Consider the following 20,556-nt stretch of genomic DNA (forward strand, 5'->3'; position numbering starts at 1 on the left):
CATATGAGCATAATATAGGGATCAAGAGTTGTAATCAAGATTGAAATTTTTAAAACCTACCTCATCAAACTACACAAGAGTGTACTCCAAGTTTCAATCACTAGGGTTACGACGGTGGATGTAGGGTGAAGCTCTCAACCTAAACACGTTACTTCTTGTCTTCCTTTTCCACTTCTCTTGTTCTTCTCTAGTTTTAATTGGAAAAAAAAGGAAAGAAACACGAGTACACGTGATATACATGTAAAAGACAATAAGTACTTACTGAATGCATTAATGTGATCATCATGGGAATAAAAGAATGCCAATAAAGTAGACAATGAAACAATAGTTCTTTGCCACAATAAAAGGTCAATTGTATTAAAAAGAGCGAAAAAAGAGTGAAGTACGTAAACATAACATAAGAAAACCCCCTCCCCCGCCTTTAGCATTGCGGTTAACAAGGAGTAGGTCTTCAACCACAATGTTTCAAGCTACGTACTATTAGGTCAAATCTAAACCAGCCTAAATTTAGATCTTCCAATTGCATCATTTGATAGTTCTTACATCACATCCCCTGGCCACCTTTCAACCTCGGAGGAGGAAACAATAGTTGAAATGTGTGACCACGAACTATCAATAGTTACACACTTGTGATAGAAGGATAAGTGAAATAATGTTAGTGAACCACGTTAAATCTCTTTCTTGTATTTCCACTTTTGCTTGTTTACCCACATTTTAGCTGAAAATCATTTGATCTTCAAGGATGTCCCTTTCTCATCCACTAGATCGATCAAGGGCTCACTATTGCTCTCTCATGTTGGACGCGCTTAGGGAAGGCTGCAACCCCAGAGAAAATTTGCTCTGCAATCTAGGAAGAGTTGAGTTCCCCGCCCCACCTAAAAAAAAAAGGCTATTTGTCCATAGAAGAGAGTCTTTAATTGAAGGCCAAACTTGACTAACCATTAAAAGAAAATTTTAAACTGCTTACATGATTTAGAATTTCAGAAAACAACGAATGAAAGATCTCTTTAATCTTTACTGAAACCAGATTCTTTTCTTAGCTTACTCATTTTTAAGATTTAATTCTTCGATCACAAGGATAATAAACCAGATACACTTGACAAAACGTTCATCGATCAAGTCTGCATGTAGACACAATTTGGCACCTTCTTTCATACTTAATAACATCAACCATTGCATACAGATCGATCCAACCCATTTAAATGTTCAAACAACAAAAGGATTTAAACTAAAACAAGGAACAAGATCACTACCGAGACCCATCGAACCCTAAACCCTAATCATGAAGATGAGATTAAAAAAAAAAAAAAAAAAAAGAAGCACATTTTCTTTCAGAGCTGACCGCAGTCGGCTATTACAACTGATTTGGAAGTCTTGCCACGCCTGGAACCGACACTTGCGATCTCAGCCAGCACTTGAGTACCTTCAACAACATGTCCGAAGACTACAAATTCTTTATCAAGCCATGTAGCAGCACCCAAACAGATAAAGAACTGAGATCCGTTAGTGTTGGTGCCCTTCCCAGAATTAACCATGGAAAGAGTTCCAAATTTGTGCTCCTCAACAAAGTTCTCGTTGGCAAACTTGCCACCGTAGATCGACTCACCGCCGGTGCCATCTCCTTCTGTTATGTCTCCTCCTTGACAAACGAAATTGGGGATCACACGGTGGAACTTGGAACCTCTGTAATGCAATGGTCTCCCACTTTGACCATTTCCATTTTCTCCGGTGCAGAGAGCTCGAAAGTTCTCGGCAGTGATCGGAGTTATGTCAGAGTGGAGTTCCATCACCAGGCGACCTACAGGAGTGCCGTCAATGGCGATGTCAAAGAATACCCGTGGGTTCCCCTTCTGGTTCTCCATCGGTTTCTCATTAGGCTCAACGTAAGAAATGGGGTTAGGATTAGGGATAGGGTTAGGGTTAGGGTCACTTTTCATTTCCATAATGGAAGAAGAAGCAGACTCACCACAAAGCATAGCTGTACAAGCCATGCATTAGAGTTCTTGGTTTGGACCATTTTATATCTCTCCCAAATTAATCTTGACCGTTGAAATAAGCGTTGCCAACCATTTTCAGATATATTAGATTTAAATACCAACGGTTCACCAGTAACCACAGTTAGAATTAGACCTGGATGTATGGTTAAATTGTAATTTATTTTTGGTAAATGGTTAACTGAGTTGTACCACTAGCTACTGGAAACTCCATTAATGCATTTATGAGTTTTTACCAAAAATAAAATCCATTTAGGAATACAGTAGTGGATCCTGTACCTCTCCCAGAATTTCCTGAGTTGTTCCATTTATGATAGGGAAATCTTTTAGTATTAGCCCCTGAATTATCCATTATTATTAATACCATCTCTTATGTTATTCAATTTATCAATAAGACCTCTAGAATAAAAATTCATCAAAAATACCCCTGCTGTTAGAAAATCATAATTAAGTGTTAACGTAAACAAGTTAAGTATTTCAAAATGACAAAAATAACCTTGAATAAAAAAAATTTACGTTTGACTTTTTTTTTTATTTTCTCTATTTTATGCAACTTCTTCCTTTCTTAATTATAAATCCTCAAAAAGTTTGAGAAATATGTATTATGGATAGTGTTTCTAAATTTAAGATGTGGGATTAATATTAAAAATGGATAACTAAATACTGACCGAGACTATCGGTGTTAGTAATAAGGGGTTTCTCTGATAAATTGGATAATACATGGAATGGCTTTGATATTTTGGAGTAACTTAGGGAGTGGGACTGAAAATTTTCCTTTATAAATATAAATCTTGTGACTTTTCCTTTTGAATAAAAGATTTTATGAGTTGGTAGCTACGGGAAAAAGGGATGCTTTGGAAACTCAGATTATCAATGGATTTTGCATTTTTTCCCCCTTTTTTGCTCAGCTAGATTACAAGGGAAATAAATAGAAAGAAATCATTTAAGTAGAGTTATTTGGTTTGTTTTAATCTTCAATACATTTTCATTTGAAAAGATATAGATTACATCTTGAAATTGAGTAAATTTTAAAGAATTATTATTTTTTATTTCTTTTTTCAATTCAATTTCATTTCCATTTTTTTATATAGGTGCAAGGAGGACATTAGGGCTTGCATAACAGCATTTGTATAATCTAATCTAGAAATGATTTTTTGTATCACAAGTGAATTTTTTTCTTTTTTTGTTTTTTTCTTTTCTGTCCATTCTTTTTATTTTCCCTTTTTTTACCATTCTCAATGACAAATAAACAAAGAAATAGTGAGGCTCTTCTTCTTCTCCATAGCTATTTTCAAAATGCCATTGCATTTTGGGGGAATGGACCTGTGGTATTTGAATTTTATTTTTTGCAATAAGGCTAAATTTAACCTAGCTATTTTCAATCCGAAAATGCTGCATGATTACCATGTGTTAGATGTTCGGTTTAAAGTATTTTTATTGAGTATTGTATCAGTCTCATGATTTTGAGAGACATATCGTCTCGTATCAAGTATTAACATATTGTACTAGCTAATACATTTTAGTTGTGAAAAACAAAACTGAGTTAAATCATATTTGCTTTAATTATATTTTCTGTAGATATTAGATTTTTTAAGTTCTATGAAATCTTAAGAAGCACAAACAACACTTCACATGAATTTTGTTAATGACTCAAAGAATGAAAATTGTGACCTTAATATGTCATGTTAGATTTTTTTTGGTACCTCTTTATTTGTAAAGGTTATAAGTTTTATTTTTTTTCTTTTTCTTTTTGTGTTGGGATATGGATGCACAATTCATATCCCAACGAAGAAGAACGCAAGCAAAATACACACGAGATATTTAATGTGGTTCGACAAAACTGTCTATGTCCGCTAGAGTGACTCTCACACCTCACAAAGTGATGTCTCTTTGCTTGCTTTCAATTCCTATCTCCGGCATGAGTTTTCTAATCCCCTACAGGGATTGATATATTTAAGTTCTAAGTTATCCCATGGAAACTATTTAAAGGAAAACCTAAAATTCTAATTTTCATACAATTATAATTTTATCCCTATATAAGTAATTGACCAATTACAAATACAACCCAACACTTGGCACAGTTCAAATTTCCGTTTATCCCCAATTTCTCATTAAATTAAATCAATGTAAATGTAAAATCATGAATTGTGAATTTATTTTTATTTTTTTCCAGTAGAAGATCATTTGTGCTAAAGAAGAAACACAAATATTGTTATTGAAAGAAGGGGGAAAAATGGAGTGTTAAGTCCACCCACCATCAGAAAACACCACCTCCTACAGATCCTATCCAAACCTGTATGAAGGGTACCATTTACATTCATTTCCATCTCCCATTGCCCTCCATTGTTGTAGAAGACACCATGGGACTTGCTCCTTTTTAACCAAACAAACCACAGCTAGTGAGTCACACTCAACCCATAACTTATGTATTCCCAATTCTCTATCTTTTTTCAGTCCTCTCACTAAAGCCTCAAACTGCTTCAAAATTTTTCTTGATCCCTTCAAAGATTTGAATAAAGTCATTTCTTGGACAAAAACCCAAGAGCATGCTTTAACTCCCAAAAAATCATTTTTTTTGTGTGATGAAAATGATCATTGAAGAAGGGGCCGAGGCCTAGATAAACTACAGAAGAGTCATCTTGGGAACCAAGAGAGGAATGTGGCCACTTAGTCATATAAGAACAGGTGAGCGCCAAAATCATCTTCAGTTCGGGTTATATGCTGCCTAAAATCAAACCAAAGTTGCTAGTAATTGTCAACCAGCCAAATAATGGTGAATTGATTTTGGGGATTTTCGGGCATTGTTCATATTGCCCATCACCCAATGAGAGCCAGACATGTTTAAATTCTTTACCTTAACCACAAGGAAGGGTTGCCAGAGGCAGGGCTATTGAGTGGAGTAAAGTCGTAAGATGGTGGCCATATTTGAAGCAGCTAGGTCACCTCCTTTTCAAGAAGAGCTAACGTTTTTTATATTATAGATAATATTTATTCTGAGCAAGGAACGGAGTTGAACAAAATGGGCAAGCAAAGTCAAAAACTCCCACAATGGGAATAGTTGCCTACAAAAATTGGATGGATGAAGTGGATAACCTATAAATGAGAAAGGATATTGAAGAGGGCTTAACCAGATTTTAAGGGGATACTCTCAATGCATAAATTTGACAGCGCAACAATAAATTCATAAAGGAAGTACGGAAAGAGCAATAAGTATAAGTGAATAAGAGAAATCAATTAATTTGGATATGGGTCGTCTCTCCTTTACTATATAAACGATGGTTATTAGAGTAATTACTGATAAGTCTTTAGTATTCATGTGGCACTTGAAGTTTCCCTTCTTCCCACCTTCAATACGTGATGGTGTGATGCTTCCTTCGATTCAAAGGTCATGCATATTTGACACCAAAACTTCAGTAGATGAGTGGATATCTCTTTTATCAACAACAAGTGAATTCATGGCTAAATTAGTCGGGAAAGCCTTGTCAAAATTAAATAACCATGAACCATCAACACCTCACTCTAAATGGTGGAAATTCTTTTGAAAATTACCAATTCACCCAAAGTTTAAAACTTTTTTCTAGCGTCTTTTGAATGCAAGGTGATGGCCAACCAAAACCATACTCTCTAAGCGGGCAAGGACAGATACAACCTGCAAATTTTGCAATAACAATGATGAATCTATCTCTTTAGCACATTTTCCTTTCTTGCAATTGAACGAAGAGAATTTGGGCAGCAGGACCATTAGGACTGAGAACGAAATGATAAATAATAACTCTCTCTCATTAACTTTTGCAATTCCCTTCTGGTTCGTTATGACTTTGATAAAGAGACTAAAATCTGGTTTTTTTTTTCCCATATTCATAATAGCATGCTATCATATTTGGATAAAAGAAATACTAGGGTCTATAATAATAAAGACCTAAACCCACTAAGACTACTTGCTAATATCAATAGGTGGGTTGGAGACTTACAGTTATTTCCTAAAAGTAGAACAGAAATAACCAATGTAGAAAGATTACAATCCCCATCCCCCTTTAAATGCTTAAACACATCTAATGATTTTGGGTACGTACTCACCAATCCTTATGTGTGCATGTTTACCTAATGAACTAGAAGGAGACAGACAAATGGAACATGGGACTGCTGTGGGAAGGGAACATCCAAGACATTAGCACAAGGATAAAACCCGAAAGACAACTTTCTGGAGAACATACTATAAGTCATTTGGAAAGCTATAAAAATAACCCAGCTGATCAAGCAAGTACAACTCCAACAAATCTGGTGTGATGAAGTCATGGCAACATATCTGATCCAAGGAAAGGAAGTACAAAACTTATTATCCCCTTGTTTAATTTCTATTTTGGCACATATTCTAACTATAACTACCAAACTTAAAGCCTGTAATTTAAGATAGGACACAACAAAACTATGGCTACTTAGTTCAACAAACCACTAGGACTCCCTTCTTTAGAGACTATAATTCATGCATAAATTTGATCATGCAATAATAAATTCATAAAGGGAGTACAAGAAGAGCAATAAGTACGAGCGAATGGGATAGGTGCGTGCATGCTTGCCATTCTCAATGCCTAAATCTAGCCGAGCAAAAATAAGTTCATAGAGGAAGTACGGAAAGAATAGCAAGTATAATTGAAAAGGTGAGGTTGATTAATAACGGATATAGGTCCTCGATAAAGCATATTTTCTGATAAAAGAGCTATATCATTCTCTTGAATGCCTCTTGGAGCCTAGAAGAGATCCTCCATTACAGGTCCGTACTGTATTTGAAAAACTTCATCGACCTCTTTCCATCTTCGATCGACCCATTATGACATGGTTTTCATCTTTCATTCCATAGTTGTCAGATAGTAGAATAGAATGTGAAGCATGCCTTCCTAATAGAATTCCCATTGAACCTACGGTAATCCATAAGAATAAAGCAACTAAATCTCCTTCCAAATATCCCCCATGAATGAGCAAGGAAAAAAGTTATGGTTTCTGTTGTTTCAGCCCTAGTTTACCAAAGAACTAAAAAAAAAATTTATCTGAAGTTCATTTGGGCCAATTTACGCACACCTCATCTACATCTACAAGCTAGCTTTTACATATAATTTAAATGTATGGTAGGGCCTCGCCCTTGGCCCCCAGGAAAAGGCGAAAGTTGAGCAAAGGATTTTGATAGGTTCTGATGCACATGGGGTACATTAGGATCTTGGACTTGGAAAGAGCTGAATCCAACCAGTCGCTCCAACATCGTTTTTTCACATCTTGAGGTTGTTTTGAGGGGTTCTGGGGCATTTATTGTTTTCAGTGGCATTTTCATAATTCTGCTATTTTTGTTTTAGCTCTATTTTAGAGTCACTCCGAACTCTATAAAATCATATCTTGTGCTTCTTTTTTCTTTTCAATGCAGCTGAATATTATTCTTCTAGTTAAGCCACTTTGAGAGAACCAGTTTCTCCGTTATCAATCCAATATTTTGTTTGGCCTCGTTTCTTTGTCGTTTGGCATCAGGATCATTTTCCTTAATCAATCCACTATGGACAACCCATCATTTATTAAAAATATATATATATATATATATATAAAAATAAAAAAATAAAAACTAAACTATGCAACCAAAAAATCCAGAACAGAAGATACATATGCACCAGACAAGATTTATGTGATTCAACCGATTGGAAGAAAGCTACATTTACAACAAACCAAAAAATATTCTAACCCAAAAAATATATAGAATACGCCCTTGAACATTTTTTAACGACTTAACACGCCGAAAAGGCGAAAACAATCAATTCTAACATGTTTCAGACGACATAGCTTTGACGGATCTCCTCTCCGAGAAAACTTAAAAGAAAACAAATCAAAAGTGAAAGAAACTAAGAAATATAAAGAACTATTCAGAAAGAAATATTAAAAACTATTTCATCTTTATTCCATGGCGATCATCATCATATAACTGGTCAGATCATGAACATCAATAAATTTGGCCACAATTAGCGATTACAATTGGCCAGTAGGTCCGGCCATCGAAGGAACCAAAATTTTCCATCTCTGTCAGCACCTCCAGACCATCAACCACTTGTCCAAATACTACATGTTTGCCGTCTAGCCAATAAGCACTATCAGTGCAAATGAAAAACTGGGAACCATTAGTGTTTGGCCCACAGTTAACCATGGAAAGAACTCCAGGTCTGTCATGGGACTTCACGAAGTTCTCATCTGGGAAGTAATGACCATAGATTGACTCGCCTCCGGTGCCGTCGCCGACGGTGATATCTCCTCCCTGGCACATGAAACCAGGGATCACACGGTGGAATTTTGAACCCTTGTAGTGAAGTGGAAACCCACTGTCACTAACTCCCATTTCACCTGTGCAAAGTGCACGAAAATTCTTCGCCGTCAAGGGAGTGACATCAGCGAATAGTTCCATAACTATCCGGCCGAGATAAAACTCGTCGACGGTGATATCAAAGAAAACCCTGGGGTTGATTGCCATGATCGCCACCCTAGCTAACCAGGGTTCTCTTCTTGCTCTCCCGGGGCTTGGTTGCACCAGCTTATATTGCAGTGATGTCTGGCGTAGTAACCTTAGTTAGATTTTAACCCAGTTGTGTAGTTAACTGTGATTTATTGCTTTCTGCTATAAATTGAGAAACGGCTGCCATGCAAGGAATACTGGCGATTTATCTCGCTATAATACAACTCAGGGTGAAGGAATTTCAGACGGGAGTCATGCACCCATGCATGGGCCGTTACTTTGGAGATTAGGGCTTTAGGAGAACTTTACCTCACGAGCAAAGGCAGAGGGGCATCTTTTGACCCCCAAAAAAGGGAAAATCATTCCTTTATTTAGAGATGATCCGTTGATGGTTACTTTAAGAATTTGGATCCCCTAATCGTCACAATTGAGGTTTGTATTTCTCTCACGCTTCTCCATCACATATTAAAAGATGGATGAGATAGGAATAGTACTCTTAAATCCCGATGAATTTCCTGTGGACTCTCTCCTTATGAGTGGTTGAAAATATGTGAGAAGAGCACAGACCTCTACCCTGACAAGTAGAGGATCCCAACTCTCTCATTAATTGGATAAGCTCTAGATCCCAAGACGTATCCAGGTCACTTCTGATGCTTTAATTGGGTAGAGATAGTGTGAATGACTTTTTTAAGTGTTTGCAAAGTAGAAGTTTGTTCAAAGCTTTAGAAATTGAATAAAAAAGGAGACGAAGGTAGATCCCAAGCTTTATCGACGATGAAAAATAGACTAGTATTTACATGTTATTCTAGAAAATTCAGACTTTGAAAATAAGATGATGATCAAACCCGATTATATTGATAAGATAATTAAAATTATGTTGTATTGCATGGTTCTCATATTATTTAACAAATTCTCGTAGGTAATCGAAAAAATCTTTTGTATTTTTAAAAGCTAAGACATAGCCAAAATAGTGAATCATTAGGAATATTCGTAGGGATTTAGAAGATTATTGCCATTGTTACTTACCTTAACCTACTATTTCCAATAGATGGTTTTCCTGGAAAAGATTATAGCATTGTGATATGTGGATGGATTTTTCTGTTTCTTTTGAGTCCTTTTTAGGAAAACCTTGACAAGGATGTAATACCACAAAAATCGTAGAATTAGTTTGCTCGTTTTAGGTTTATTCTCATCTTGTTTTGAGTTAAAAGATTAGTAAAATATATATTAAAGTTACATACGAGAATGAGACTATTGCTCCATCTACAGCAATGCTATTAGCAAAGTACTACTACAGTTTAAAAAATTATTAATTTAAATTTGTATTTGCATGTGCCTCGTCGAGCATTTTAGTGTTTTTTTTCGGTTGGAAGAAGGTGAGGATGTCGTCAAGTCAGCATACCCTAATGCCTTGAGGGAGACACATGCTACAATGAGTGGTATAAAGGTCACAATCCTAAGAGGGATTGCTAACTCCAAAAAATTGTCTTAAGTTTGGATTATAGATTGCAAGTTGCCTGTATCGAATCAAAACAACTAGTAATCATCAACCAACCATATACAAATATACAATGGTGAATTCATTCTTAGGATTTGTGTGTACTACTACACATCACAATATGAGAGCCAAACATGCTTGAAGTCTTTACCTTAATCGCAAGGAAGGGGATGCCAAAGGCAGAGCGAGTGATTGGAGTAAAGTCGTAACATGTTGTGGCCATACTAGAAGTTGCAATTGCATCACCTCCCTCTAGGAAGAGCTAAGGTTTTTCATATTATAGGTAATGTTTATTGTGAAAAAGGAAAACTACACAAACGAGCAAGCAAAGTCAAACTATTCCCATAGGGGGGCAAAAATAAAAAGACAATGAAGAAGGCATAAGCGGATTTTAAGGGGACAATCTCAATGCATATATTTGATCGTGCAACAATAAATTCATAAAGGAAGTACAGAAAAAGCAGCAAGTATGACCGAGCAAGTAAAATAATTAATTCAGATGTAGGTCTCTCCCATACTATATAAAGGATGGTCGCTACAGTAGTTATTAAAAAGTCTTTAACATTAGTGTGGCAATTGAAGTTTCCCTTCTTCCGACCTTCAATATATGCATGATGCTGGATGCTTCCTTTGACTCAAAGGACATGCATGTCTGCTACCAAAACTTGGGTAGATGAAGTGGAAAGCCTACAGATGAGAAAGGACATTGAAAAAAAGGTGCTTGAATAGATTTTACGGGGCTCTTGCAATGCATAAATTTGACAGTGCAACAATAAATTCATAAAAGAGGTATGGAAAAAGCAGTAGGTACGAGCAAATGAGTGAAATTGATTAATTTCGGATGTAGTCTCCCCTTTACTATATGAAGGATGGTTGTTAGAGCAATTATTAACAACTCTTAGTATTCGTGTGGCAGTTGAAGTTTCCCTTCTTCTAGCCTTCAATACATGATGCGTGATGCTTCCTTCAATTCAAGATTGTGCATGCTTCGCTACCAAAACTTGGGCAGATAAAGTGGATAACCTACAAATGAGACAAGACATTATAGAGGGCTTAAGCATATTTTAAGGGGATAGTACTCTCAATGCATAAATTTAACTATGCAAAAATGAATTCGTAAAGGGAGTACGGAAAGAGCTGTAAGTATGGGTGAATAAGTGAAATTGATTAATTTCGGGTACATGTATATCTTTAATTGTATAGAGAATGGTCGTTAGAGTAGCTATTGACCAGTCTTTGGTATTCGTGTGACAGTTGAAGTTTCCCTTCTCCCGACTTTGAATACATGACACTCGATGCTTCCTTGGATTCAAAGGGCGTGCATTCTTGCCACCAAAACTTAGTACAATGAAGTGGATAACCTACAGATGAGAAAGGACATTGATATGAAGAGGGGAAAAGCAATTAAGGAGACACTCTCAATGCCTAATTCTGCCATGCAAAAGTAATTTCGTAAAGGGAGTACGGAAAGAGCAGTAAGTATGAGTGAAATAGTGAAATTGGTTAATATCATATATGGATCTTGAATAAAAAATCATTCTCGTGGATGTCTCCAAGAGCCTAAAAGAGCTCTTCCATTATAGATCTATATATTGTTGTATTGGAAAATGACATCGAACTTCTATCTATCGATCAACCCATTATTTGGATCCCCTACCCATCAGAGTTGAGGTTTGTATTCCTCTCATGCTTGTCCATCACAAGAGTACTCTCAAATGCCAATGAGTTGATGTTTGTTTAAAAGAGGGGCCCACCTATCAGAGGTAGGAGTACTCTCAAATCCCAATGAGTCCCCTAAGGGCCCTCTCTTTATGAGTGGTTGACAAGGTGTGAGAGGAGCACAGACCTCGACCCTGATAAGTAGAGGATCCCAATTCTCCCGTTAATTGGATAAGCTTTGAGTCCCAAGACATATCTAGGTCACTTCTGAGTTCTGATGCTCTAATTGGGTAGGGATAGTGTGAATGACTTTTTTAAGTGTTTTCATTGTGGACCTTTGTTCACAGCTTCTAGAAATTGAATAGAAAAGGTGAAGGTCCCATGCTTTATCAACAATGGGAAATAGGCTATAGTAGTTAAATGTCATTCTAGAAAACTCAGACTCAGGAAAAAAAAGATGATGATCAAACCCGATTATATTGATAAGATAATTAAAAGTATGTTGTATTGGATGATTCTCATACTATTGTTATCACTAAACAAATCCTCGTAGGTGATCGGAAAAATTTTAAGACATAGCCAGAATAGTGAATCATTAGGAATATTTGTAGGGATGTAGAAGATTATTGCCACTATTTTGTACCTTAACCTACCATTTCCAATAGATGGTTGGAAAATATTGTAGCATTGTGATGTGTGGTAGGATTTTTCTGTTTCTTTTGAGTTCTTTTAGTAAAACTTGAAAAAGGTGTAATACCACAAAAATTGTAGAATTAGTTTGCTCGTTTTAGGTTTATCTCTCATCTTGTTTTGAGTTAAAAGATTTGTAAAATTTATATTAAAGTTACATACGAGAATGAGACCATTGCTCCATCTACAGCAATGCTATTAGCGAAGTAGTACTCTAGTTTAAAAATTATTAAATTAAATTTGTACATGTATGTTCCTCGTTGAGCATTCTAGTTTTTTTTTTTTTTTTTTTTTTTTTTTTTTTTTTTTTGTGGCTCTTGGAAGAAGGTGAGGATGTCATCAAGTCATCATGCCCTCATGGCTTGAGGGAGAAACATTCTACAATGAGCGGGACAAACGTCACAATCCTAAGAGGGATCGCTTGCAAATTGCCAATATCGAATCAAAACAGCTTATAATCATCAACCAACCATACAAATATACAATGTTGAATTCTTTCTCAGGATTTGCGCATACTGCACATCACACTATGAGAGCCAGACATGCCTGAGGTCTTTACCTTAACCGCAAGGAAGGGGATGCCAAAGGCAGAGCTAGTGATTGGAGTAAAGTTGTAACATGTTCTATCCATACTTGGAAGCTGCAGTTGCATCACCTCCCTCTAAGAAGAACTAACGTTTTTTTATTATAGGTAATATTTTTTGTGAAAAAGGGAAACTACACAAAACGGGCAAGCAAAGTCAAACTATCCAATAGGGGGAATTGTTGCACGGAAATTTGAGTTGATGAAGTGGATTACATACAAAGAGAAAAGACATTGAAGAAGGCAAAAGCGGATTTTAAGGGGACAATCTCAATGCATATATTTGACCATACAACAATAAATTCATAAAGGGAGTACAGAAAGAGCAGCATGTATGGGCGAGCAAGTAAAATAATTAATTCAGATGTAGGTCTCTCCCTTACTATATAAAGAATGGTCACTAGAGTAGTTATTAGCAAGTCTTTAGCATTAGTGTGGCAATTGAAGTTTCCCTTCTTCCAACCTTCAATATATGCATGAGGCTTGATGCATCCTTTGACTCAAAGACCATGCATATATGCTACCAAAACTTGGGTAGATGAAGTGGATAACCTGCAGATGAGAAAGGACATTGAAAAAAGGTGCTTGAATAGATTTTACGGGGCGCTCTCAATGCGTAAATTTGATGGTGCATCAATAAATTCATAAAAGGAGTGTGGAAAAAGCAGTAAGTACGAGCAAATGAGTGACATTAATTAATTTCGGATATAGTCTCCCCTTTACTATATGAAGGATGGTTGTTAGAGTAGTTATTAACAACTCGTTAGTATTCATGTGACAGTTGAAGTTTCCCTTCTTCTAACCTTCAATGCATGATGCTAGTCGCTTGATGCTTCCTTCAATTCTAAGGTCGTGGATGCTTGCTACCAATAACTTGGGCAAATAAAGTGGATAACCTACAAATGAGACAGGACATTAAAGAGGGCTTAGGCATATTTTAAGGGGACAGCACTCTAAATGAGTAAATTTAACTGTGCAAAAATGAATTCGTAAAGGGAATACGGAAAGAGCTGTAAGTATGGGTGAATAAGTGAAATTGATTAATTCCGGACATATGTATGTCCTTAACTATATAGAGAATGGTCATTAGAGTAGCTATTAACTAGTCTTGGTATTCGTGTGACAGTTGAAGTTTCCCTTTTCTTGACCTCCAATACATGATGCGTGATGCTTCCTTGGATTCAAAGGGTGTGCATTCTTGCCACCAAAACTTAGGACAATGACGATGAAGTGGATAACCATCAAATGAGAAAGGACAATGAAGAGGGCAGAAGCAATTAAGGGGACACTATCAATGCCTAATTATGCCATGCAAAAGTATATTCGTAAAAGGAGTACGGAAAGAGCAGTAAGTATGAGTGAAAAAATGAAATTGGTTAATATTAGATATGGATCTTGAATAAAATATCATTCTCTTGAATGTCTCCTAAAACCTAAAAGAGCTCTTTTATTGTAGATCTGTATACTACAGTATCGAAAAACAACATCAAACTCCTTGTATTGAGCAACCCATTATTTCATGGTTTGTATCTTTCATTCCATAGTTGGCACACAATACAGTAGAATGTGAAGCATGCTTTCTATTAATGGGATTTGCATTGAACCTACTAGTAATCCACGAGAGGAAAGTGACTAAATCTCCTTCCAGCAAAGAAAAATGTTATGGTTTCTATTGTTTCAGTCCTAGTTTACTAAAACATTTTTTTTGGTATTAGATGTTCGTCCGAACTAAACTTACATGCATCTCAACTACATTCTCAAGCTAGTTTTTCTTATATAATTTAAATAAACGATGAGGTTTCACCCTTAGTCCTAAGGAAAAAATGAAAATTAAATAAAGATCAAGGTTTTTTATATGCTCATTTCAACCCACCATGGACAACACATCAGGTGCTAAAAAGAAAACGCCAAAAAATTAATAACAAAATGTAAACATGCAGCACTAGACGAGATTTTTGTGGTTCAACCCTTCAACAAATTAAGGGAAAATTCCTGCTTCTCCATGAAGAAGAAAACACTGGCAGCTTAAGATACGCTTATGTCGCCCTTGAACATCTTTAACGACTTAAAGGTGTCCAACATATCAATTTGAAGGTCTCAACAATCCATTCTAACATGTTTCAGACACAAAATAACCAGTCGAAAGACCTCATTGCTTTGACGGATCTCCTCTCGAGAAAACTTAAAAGAAAACAAATCAAAAGTGGAAGAAACTGAGAAAATATGAAGAATTATTCATGTTTATTTCATGGTGATCATCATCAAATAAAAGGGTCGATCATGAACATTAAATTTGGCCACAATCAGCAATTACAATTGGCTTGGAAGTCCAGCCATCGAAGGAACCGTACAGTTCCATCTCCATCAACACTTCCAGACCTTCAACCACTTGTCCAAACACTACATGTTTGCCATCAAGCCAGTAAGCGCTACCACTGCAAATGAAAAACTGAGAACCATTAGTGTTTGGCCCATCGTTAACCATGGAAAGAACTCCAGGTCGGTCATGAGACTTCACGAAGTTCTCATCGGGGAAGAAACCACCATAGATTGACTCGCTACCGGTGCCGTCGCCGGTGGTGATATCACCTCCCTGGCACATAAAGCCAGGAATCACACAGTGAAATTTTGAACCCTTGTAGTAAAGTGGCCACCCATTTTCGCCCATTCCCATTTCACCAGTGCAGAGTGCACGAAAATTCTCCGCCGCAAAGGGAGTAACGTCGGCGAAAAGTTCCATGACTATCCGGCCGAGAGGATATCCGTCAACGGTGATATCAAAGAAAACCCTGGGGTTGGTTGCCATGATCGACACACCAGGGTTGGTTCTTGTCCTTCTGGGGCTTCTTGCACCAGCTTATATTGCAGTGATGTCTGGCGTAGTGACCACGGTTAGATTTTTGCCCCGTTGTGTAGTCACTTTAACTCGCTTTAATGCAACTACTAGGGGTGAAGGAGTTTTAGAAGGGAATCCATGCATGAGCAGTTACTACCGAGATTAAGGAGATTTAGGACCATTACTCTTCTGGGTAGAGGTATGGTCCTCTCAAATCTTTTCTATCATCTATTTAAGTAGAGCTCATTTTGGTAATGACAAAATTATAAAGGGTAATTTTCATCTGGACCTCCTAGGGTTTGGTCCAGGTAACTTTTAGTCCAGAAAAAGTTCTCCTTTACATATGGCTCCCCTGAGGTTTCTATAAATGAATATTTAAGGACAAATCATAATTTGATGACCAAAATACCCATTATGGTGCAATGGTCAAGATCATGCCATTTATATCATTTTGATCTAACGGTCTATATTAAAAAAACAAATTTTAATTACAATTTTAATCTTTTTATTTTATACTCAAGGGTCTTAAAGAATTCAAATTTACAAACTTATACCCCGATTGAAATTCAATGAACTCTAATTCCCATTACAGACGGGAATAAAAACTACTAATTCCCATGGCCATTACAGACGGGAATAAAAACTACTACTTCCAAACCCGGCTCCCAAAAAAGTAATGGGAACTAATCTGGTACTAATCTATTTCTATCTCTTCTTCTTGCTTACAACTCTTGGATTTGAATCTTCTAAAGTTTTCTTTAGTTCTTAGTAGTTTTACAAAAACCTTGTTTCGCTGTATTTGGTTTGTCCATTTTTCCTTAGGTTTCCCTTTTCAAGATTCTTAGAAAATAAAGGAAGACATTTCCATCAAAAACAATGGAAGAGGTGCGCTCTCACACTCGCCTGCGCGTGCACTCTCATGTTCTCTGCTCTATTGATTTGGGTTCCCCTCATCTCTGAATCTGAATCTGAATCTCTCCCTCCGAGACTAGGGAGACATTGTCGTAGACGACGACTGAAACTAGGGCTGGGGTTTCTTTTTGGTACAATGGGCTTCCTTCAAACCCTATCTCACAATCCTAGGCCTCGCCGCTAGGCTAAAGCGGCCATTTCCGTCAAATCTGTTTTTATGGGAAGATAAAAGATAAAAACACCGTGCACGTACATGGTTCCGTCGATTTGAAGATTTGAAGATTTGAAGATAAAAACATATTTGAAGATTTAAAGATAGAAATAGAACACCAAAGGTTCTATCCCAGATCTTGAACTATCCCCAATCTTTGACCTGGAGGAGCAAATCAAAGCCCTAATTGTCTCTCTCATGCTCTCTGTAATGGGAATGGGATTGAATTGAGTTTAATCAAGGATATAAGTTTGTAAATTTGAATTCTTAAGACTCTTGAATATAAAATAAAAAGATTAAAATTGCAATTATAATTTGTCTTTTCAAAATAAATCGTTAGATAAGAATGATATACATAATACAATCTTGACCATTGCATCATAAGGGTATTTTGGTCATCAAAATTATGATTTGTCTTTAATTAATCATTTCTAGAAACTTCAGGGGAGCCATATGCAAAGGAGAACTTTTTATGGACTAAAAGTGATCTGGACCAAACCTCAAGGGGTCCAGATGAAAATTACCCAATTATAAATCAATTAAATCTAGAACCTAGTGGGCCCCCTAGACCTTCCTATTGTAGAGGATCTAGAATCTGTTTTAATTGGATAAGGATTTTTTTTTTTTTTTTTTAGCTACAAGGGACCAGTCGGACGACCCAAAAGGGAAAGAGTAAGCTAAGAGACACCTCCTTAGAAGTCCCCCCTTAAAATTTCTCTTAAATCTGGAGGGGCTTTAGTAATGATTATCCGCCATCTTCTGTATTAATCGGTAACTTTGTGAGTCAATCTATTACTATGTTCTATTTTCTTCCCACATTTCCAAAGCGGACGTGTCCACGCAATACAAACAAATAGAGTATCTCATTAACTAAACTTTTAAAATTACCCAAATTCTAAACATTAGGTTCAAGCATCAGGATCGCCTTCTTAGAATCAGATTCTAACTGCAAGGGCCCATGCTTCCAAATTCAAAGCATTTTCATCCCTTCCTGAATAGCTAACAGTTATGCTTCCTTCACTAATTGGCATATGTGAATCCGCTGGGCAAAGCCCCCTCGAAAATTACCATTGTGATCCCAAATAAATACCTGCTAGTTGAGCATACTTCCCTTTTATATTGACTGTTGCATCTATATTACATTTAAACCATCATTTGCTTGGGCATCTCCAACATCTGTCATTGGATTGCTTCTTCAAGTGTTGTGTCGCCTTTAGACAAGAATTAAATTTCGTAAACTCTATTGTAGCATACTTCAATGATTTGTGCACCATTTCCTGGCCTTGAAAAATCTTCCTTGTGCAAATCTTTATTTTTCTAGAGCCACGTGAAATATAAGGCTCCTACAAATTTCTCTTCCCAATCTTCCCTCCATTTAGCAGTTGCACCGCATACATTTTCATAAAGCCAAATGTCACAAGTGAGACTGGAAAACCAAATAAAAATTGTGAAGAAGGTAGGTTCCACACTTTATCGACGATTGGAGATCAGCTATAGTAGTTAAATGGGTTTGGACTCTTCTCCTTGGAGAATATCTCCTAAAGAGTGCCTAGTGAGTCATGTGTAATATTTTAATCCTACAGCTATGATAGAAGTACCCATTTTTACCGTAATTTAAATCCACTTTGTGGGAAGATGATGGGCACTCCCTAAGAGATACTCTCGTTGGGACTTGTCTCCATGTTGCCTAGTGAGAAGATGATGGGCTTCGTCTTTGCTTCAACTCATGCTCCTCCCAGATGGCTTTATATGCATCCTTCAATATTGTAACCTTTTCGGTTCTTGATCTTACTCTTGTAATATGGATAGAGCTTCAGTGCTACACAATAATTGTGCTGCTTTGAGCTATGTACAGTGAGGATGCAAAATGAGTGGTCGAAATTTCGACCTCAACCACTCGGTTCGATCGTGACCATACACAGCTCAGTGTTGCACATTTAATGCGCAGTACTGAAGCTAAATCCCACGTAACACAGTCCTCTCTTAGGGATAAAAGAAGCTGAATTTTTTTTTGATTTCATTTGATAACCTCAATGCTGAAATATTCTTGCAATACCTCTATCTTCCATTGGCGACTCAATGGGTCAATCAATTGCTCCACTGTTTGTAACTCACAGCTTACTTGGCTTCGGATGTCCCACCATGTAATTGGGCCTTGAAGGAATCCGCCATTTATCTTCCCCAAATATTAATTTCACTTTCTTTCTCAACCCTCCATAAAGTATGTCTTCAATTGATTAAAGCCTATTGAAATACTCTTCCAGGCCCAAAGAGTCATTGGGCTTTGTTGTTGCCTCCAATGGGTGCAGGTGACTTGGGGTAGTAGACTGTCTTATAAAGAGAAGCCCATAATGAATTGGTTCCTACCACAAATGGGCTGCAACTTTTGTTAGCAGAGCCATGTTATTGAAATTCAGAATTTTTATATCTACAGTTATTGTATTTTAAAGAGAAGAGGTATATAGGTCCAAAAGTTCACTTCTTATGAAAAATCAAGGGCAGAATTATTTATTTATTTATTTATCGATAAACAAGGGCAAATTAATTTGATATGGCCGATCTCTGTCAATAAAAATCCAACGTAAGTATCAGGTTTCCATGTTGATGTTGCTCTTTTTTTCTTTCTTTTTTTAATAAAAAAGAATCTTATACTAAGCTCTCCATACTAATATTTTTAATATTTTTAGAAGCTATAAAAAAAATTATCTATAATAAAAAGTGGAACATCCACCATTGCCCTAAACAAAGAGGTTGCTAGATAGTTTGCATATACATTATTAAACCTATATGTAGAAAACTACGAACTCAAAATTTGGTTAAAAAATCCAAATCAATTTAAAGAGAGCTGGTCAAACGATTTACTTGAAAGAACTCCTCTATACCTTGAGGGGGTTCCTAAAAGAAATGCCTAGGAGACTCCAATGTTGTTGTTTTCTTCGCCATCTAATCGGCAACTTTATTTGCTTCTCTAATAGTATGAGTAATGATGATATTTCGATGCAAATCTACGAACTCTCGAATAAATTGGGTCGGTTGGATCAACAAATTCGGATTAAGACAAATTTCACTTCTAATGGGTTCAAATTAAAAAGTGAAAAATGTCCAATTTTTTAACCCAAGCCCGGCCCAACCTTAATGGGTTTAACCCAATCTCAAGCATACATGCATTTTGCATTTTGAAATTATTCAGACCATCCAACCTAAACTTATAGTCTTACGAGTTACACCTGCTTGTCAAAGATCCAGTTCAATTTCATCCATTCCTCTTGAATTAATGATTATCAGAAGGCCGAGCCGATTTTGTTTATCTGTTCTCTTGAACTTTCTTCTATGGTTTTTGCTTTTGTCTAAAAATGATTTGAAATTTTAATTTTATACTCAGGGGCGGAGCCAGGATTGAACATTGGGGGTCCGTGATACCCGCTATGGGTTCAATCTCATAATCTTTTATTATATTTTGACATGAGATCCACAGTAAAAGTTTAGGTAAATTAATAGGAAGACTAAAATATAGATAACACGATTATAAGTAAATTATAAAAAATATATATATTAAACTAAAGTAGGGGCTAAAATTGTGGGAGAAAAACATTAAAAAATCATGAAAGAAAAAGGCGAAATTGTGGGAGAAATTATAAGAAAAATGATATATTTGAAATCTATTAACTAAATATGGGATAAATACTTAATTT

At 36.4% G+C, this 20,556-nt stretch overlaps 3 protein-coding genes across 3 annotated transcripts; all 3 read right to left on the minus strand.

Annotated features, from left to right (window-relative positions):
- Window positions 1-1,331: 1,331 nt before the first annotated feature.
- Window positions 1,332-1,862, minus strand: LOC149015101 (peptidyl-prolyl cis-trans isomerase 2-like). The gene is made up of 2 exons (XM_089156498.1): window positions 1,706-1,862; window positions 1,332-1,639 (listed from the first exon to the last, which is right to left on the minus strand). Exons 1-2 carry the CDS (start codon window positions 1,860-1,862, stop codon window positions 1,332-1,334), a joined length of 465 nt encoding a protein of 154 aa, XP_089012624.1.
- A 6,109-nt stretch (window positions 1,863-7,971) lies between these two features.
- On the minus strand, window positions 7,972-8,493 carry LOC149015102 (peptidyl-prolyl cis-trans isomerase 1-like). Its single transcript, XM_089156499.1, has one exon. It carries the CDS (start codon window positions 8,491-8,493, stop codon window positions 7,972-7,974), a length of 522 nt encoding a protein of 173 aa, XP_089012625.1.
- A 6,699-nt stretch (window positions 8,494-15,192) lies between these two features.
- On the minus strand, window positions 15,193-15,711 carry LOC149015103 (peptidyl-prolyl cis-trans isomerase 2-like). Its single transcript, XM_089155471.1, has one exon. The coding sequence runs from the start codon at window positions 15,709-15,711 to the stop codon at window positions 15,193-15,195; it is 519 nt and encodes a 172-aa protein (XP_089011597.1).
- Between the last annotated feature and the right edge of the window lie 4,845 nt (window positions 15,712-20,556).

This window comes from Hakea prostrata, chromosome 5 (genome assembly GCF_041222555.1).
Source record: "Hakea prostrata isolate BN-2017 chromosome 5, UWA_Hpros_2, whole genome shotgun sequence".
In the NCBI taxonomy this organism is placed as follows: domain Eukaryota; kingdom Viridiplantae; phylum Streptophyta; class Magnoliopsida; order Proteales; family Proteaceae; genus Hakea; species Hakea prostrata.

Bases quoted from the DNA above. Each gene is read 5' to 3' on its own strand.
- LOC149015102 (XM_089156499.1), bottom strand. From the start codon at position 8,493: ATGGCAATCAACCCCAGGGTTTTCTTTGATATCACCGTCGACGAGTTT.
- LOC149015103 (XM_089155471.1), bottom strand. From the start codon at position 15,711: ATGGCAACCAACCCCAGGGTTTTCTTTGATATCACCGTTGACGGATAT.
- LOC149015101 (XM_089156498.1), bottom strand. From the start codon at position 1,862: ATGGAGAACCAGAAGGGGAACCCACGGGTATTCTTTGACATCGCCATT. The intron at 1,640-1,705 runs GTGGGAGACCAT...TCGTTTGTCAAG, and splicing joins AGAAAATGGAAATGGTCAAA to GAGGAGACATAACAGAAGGA.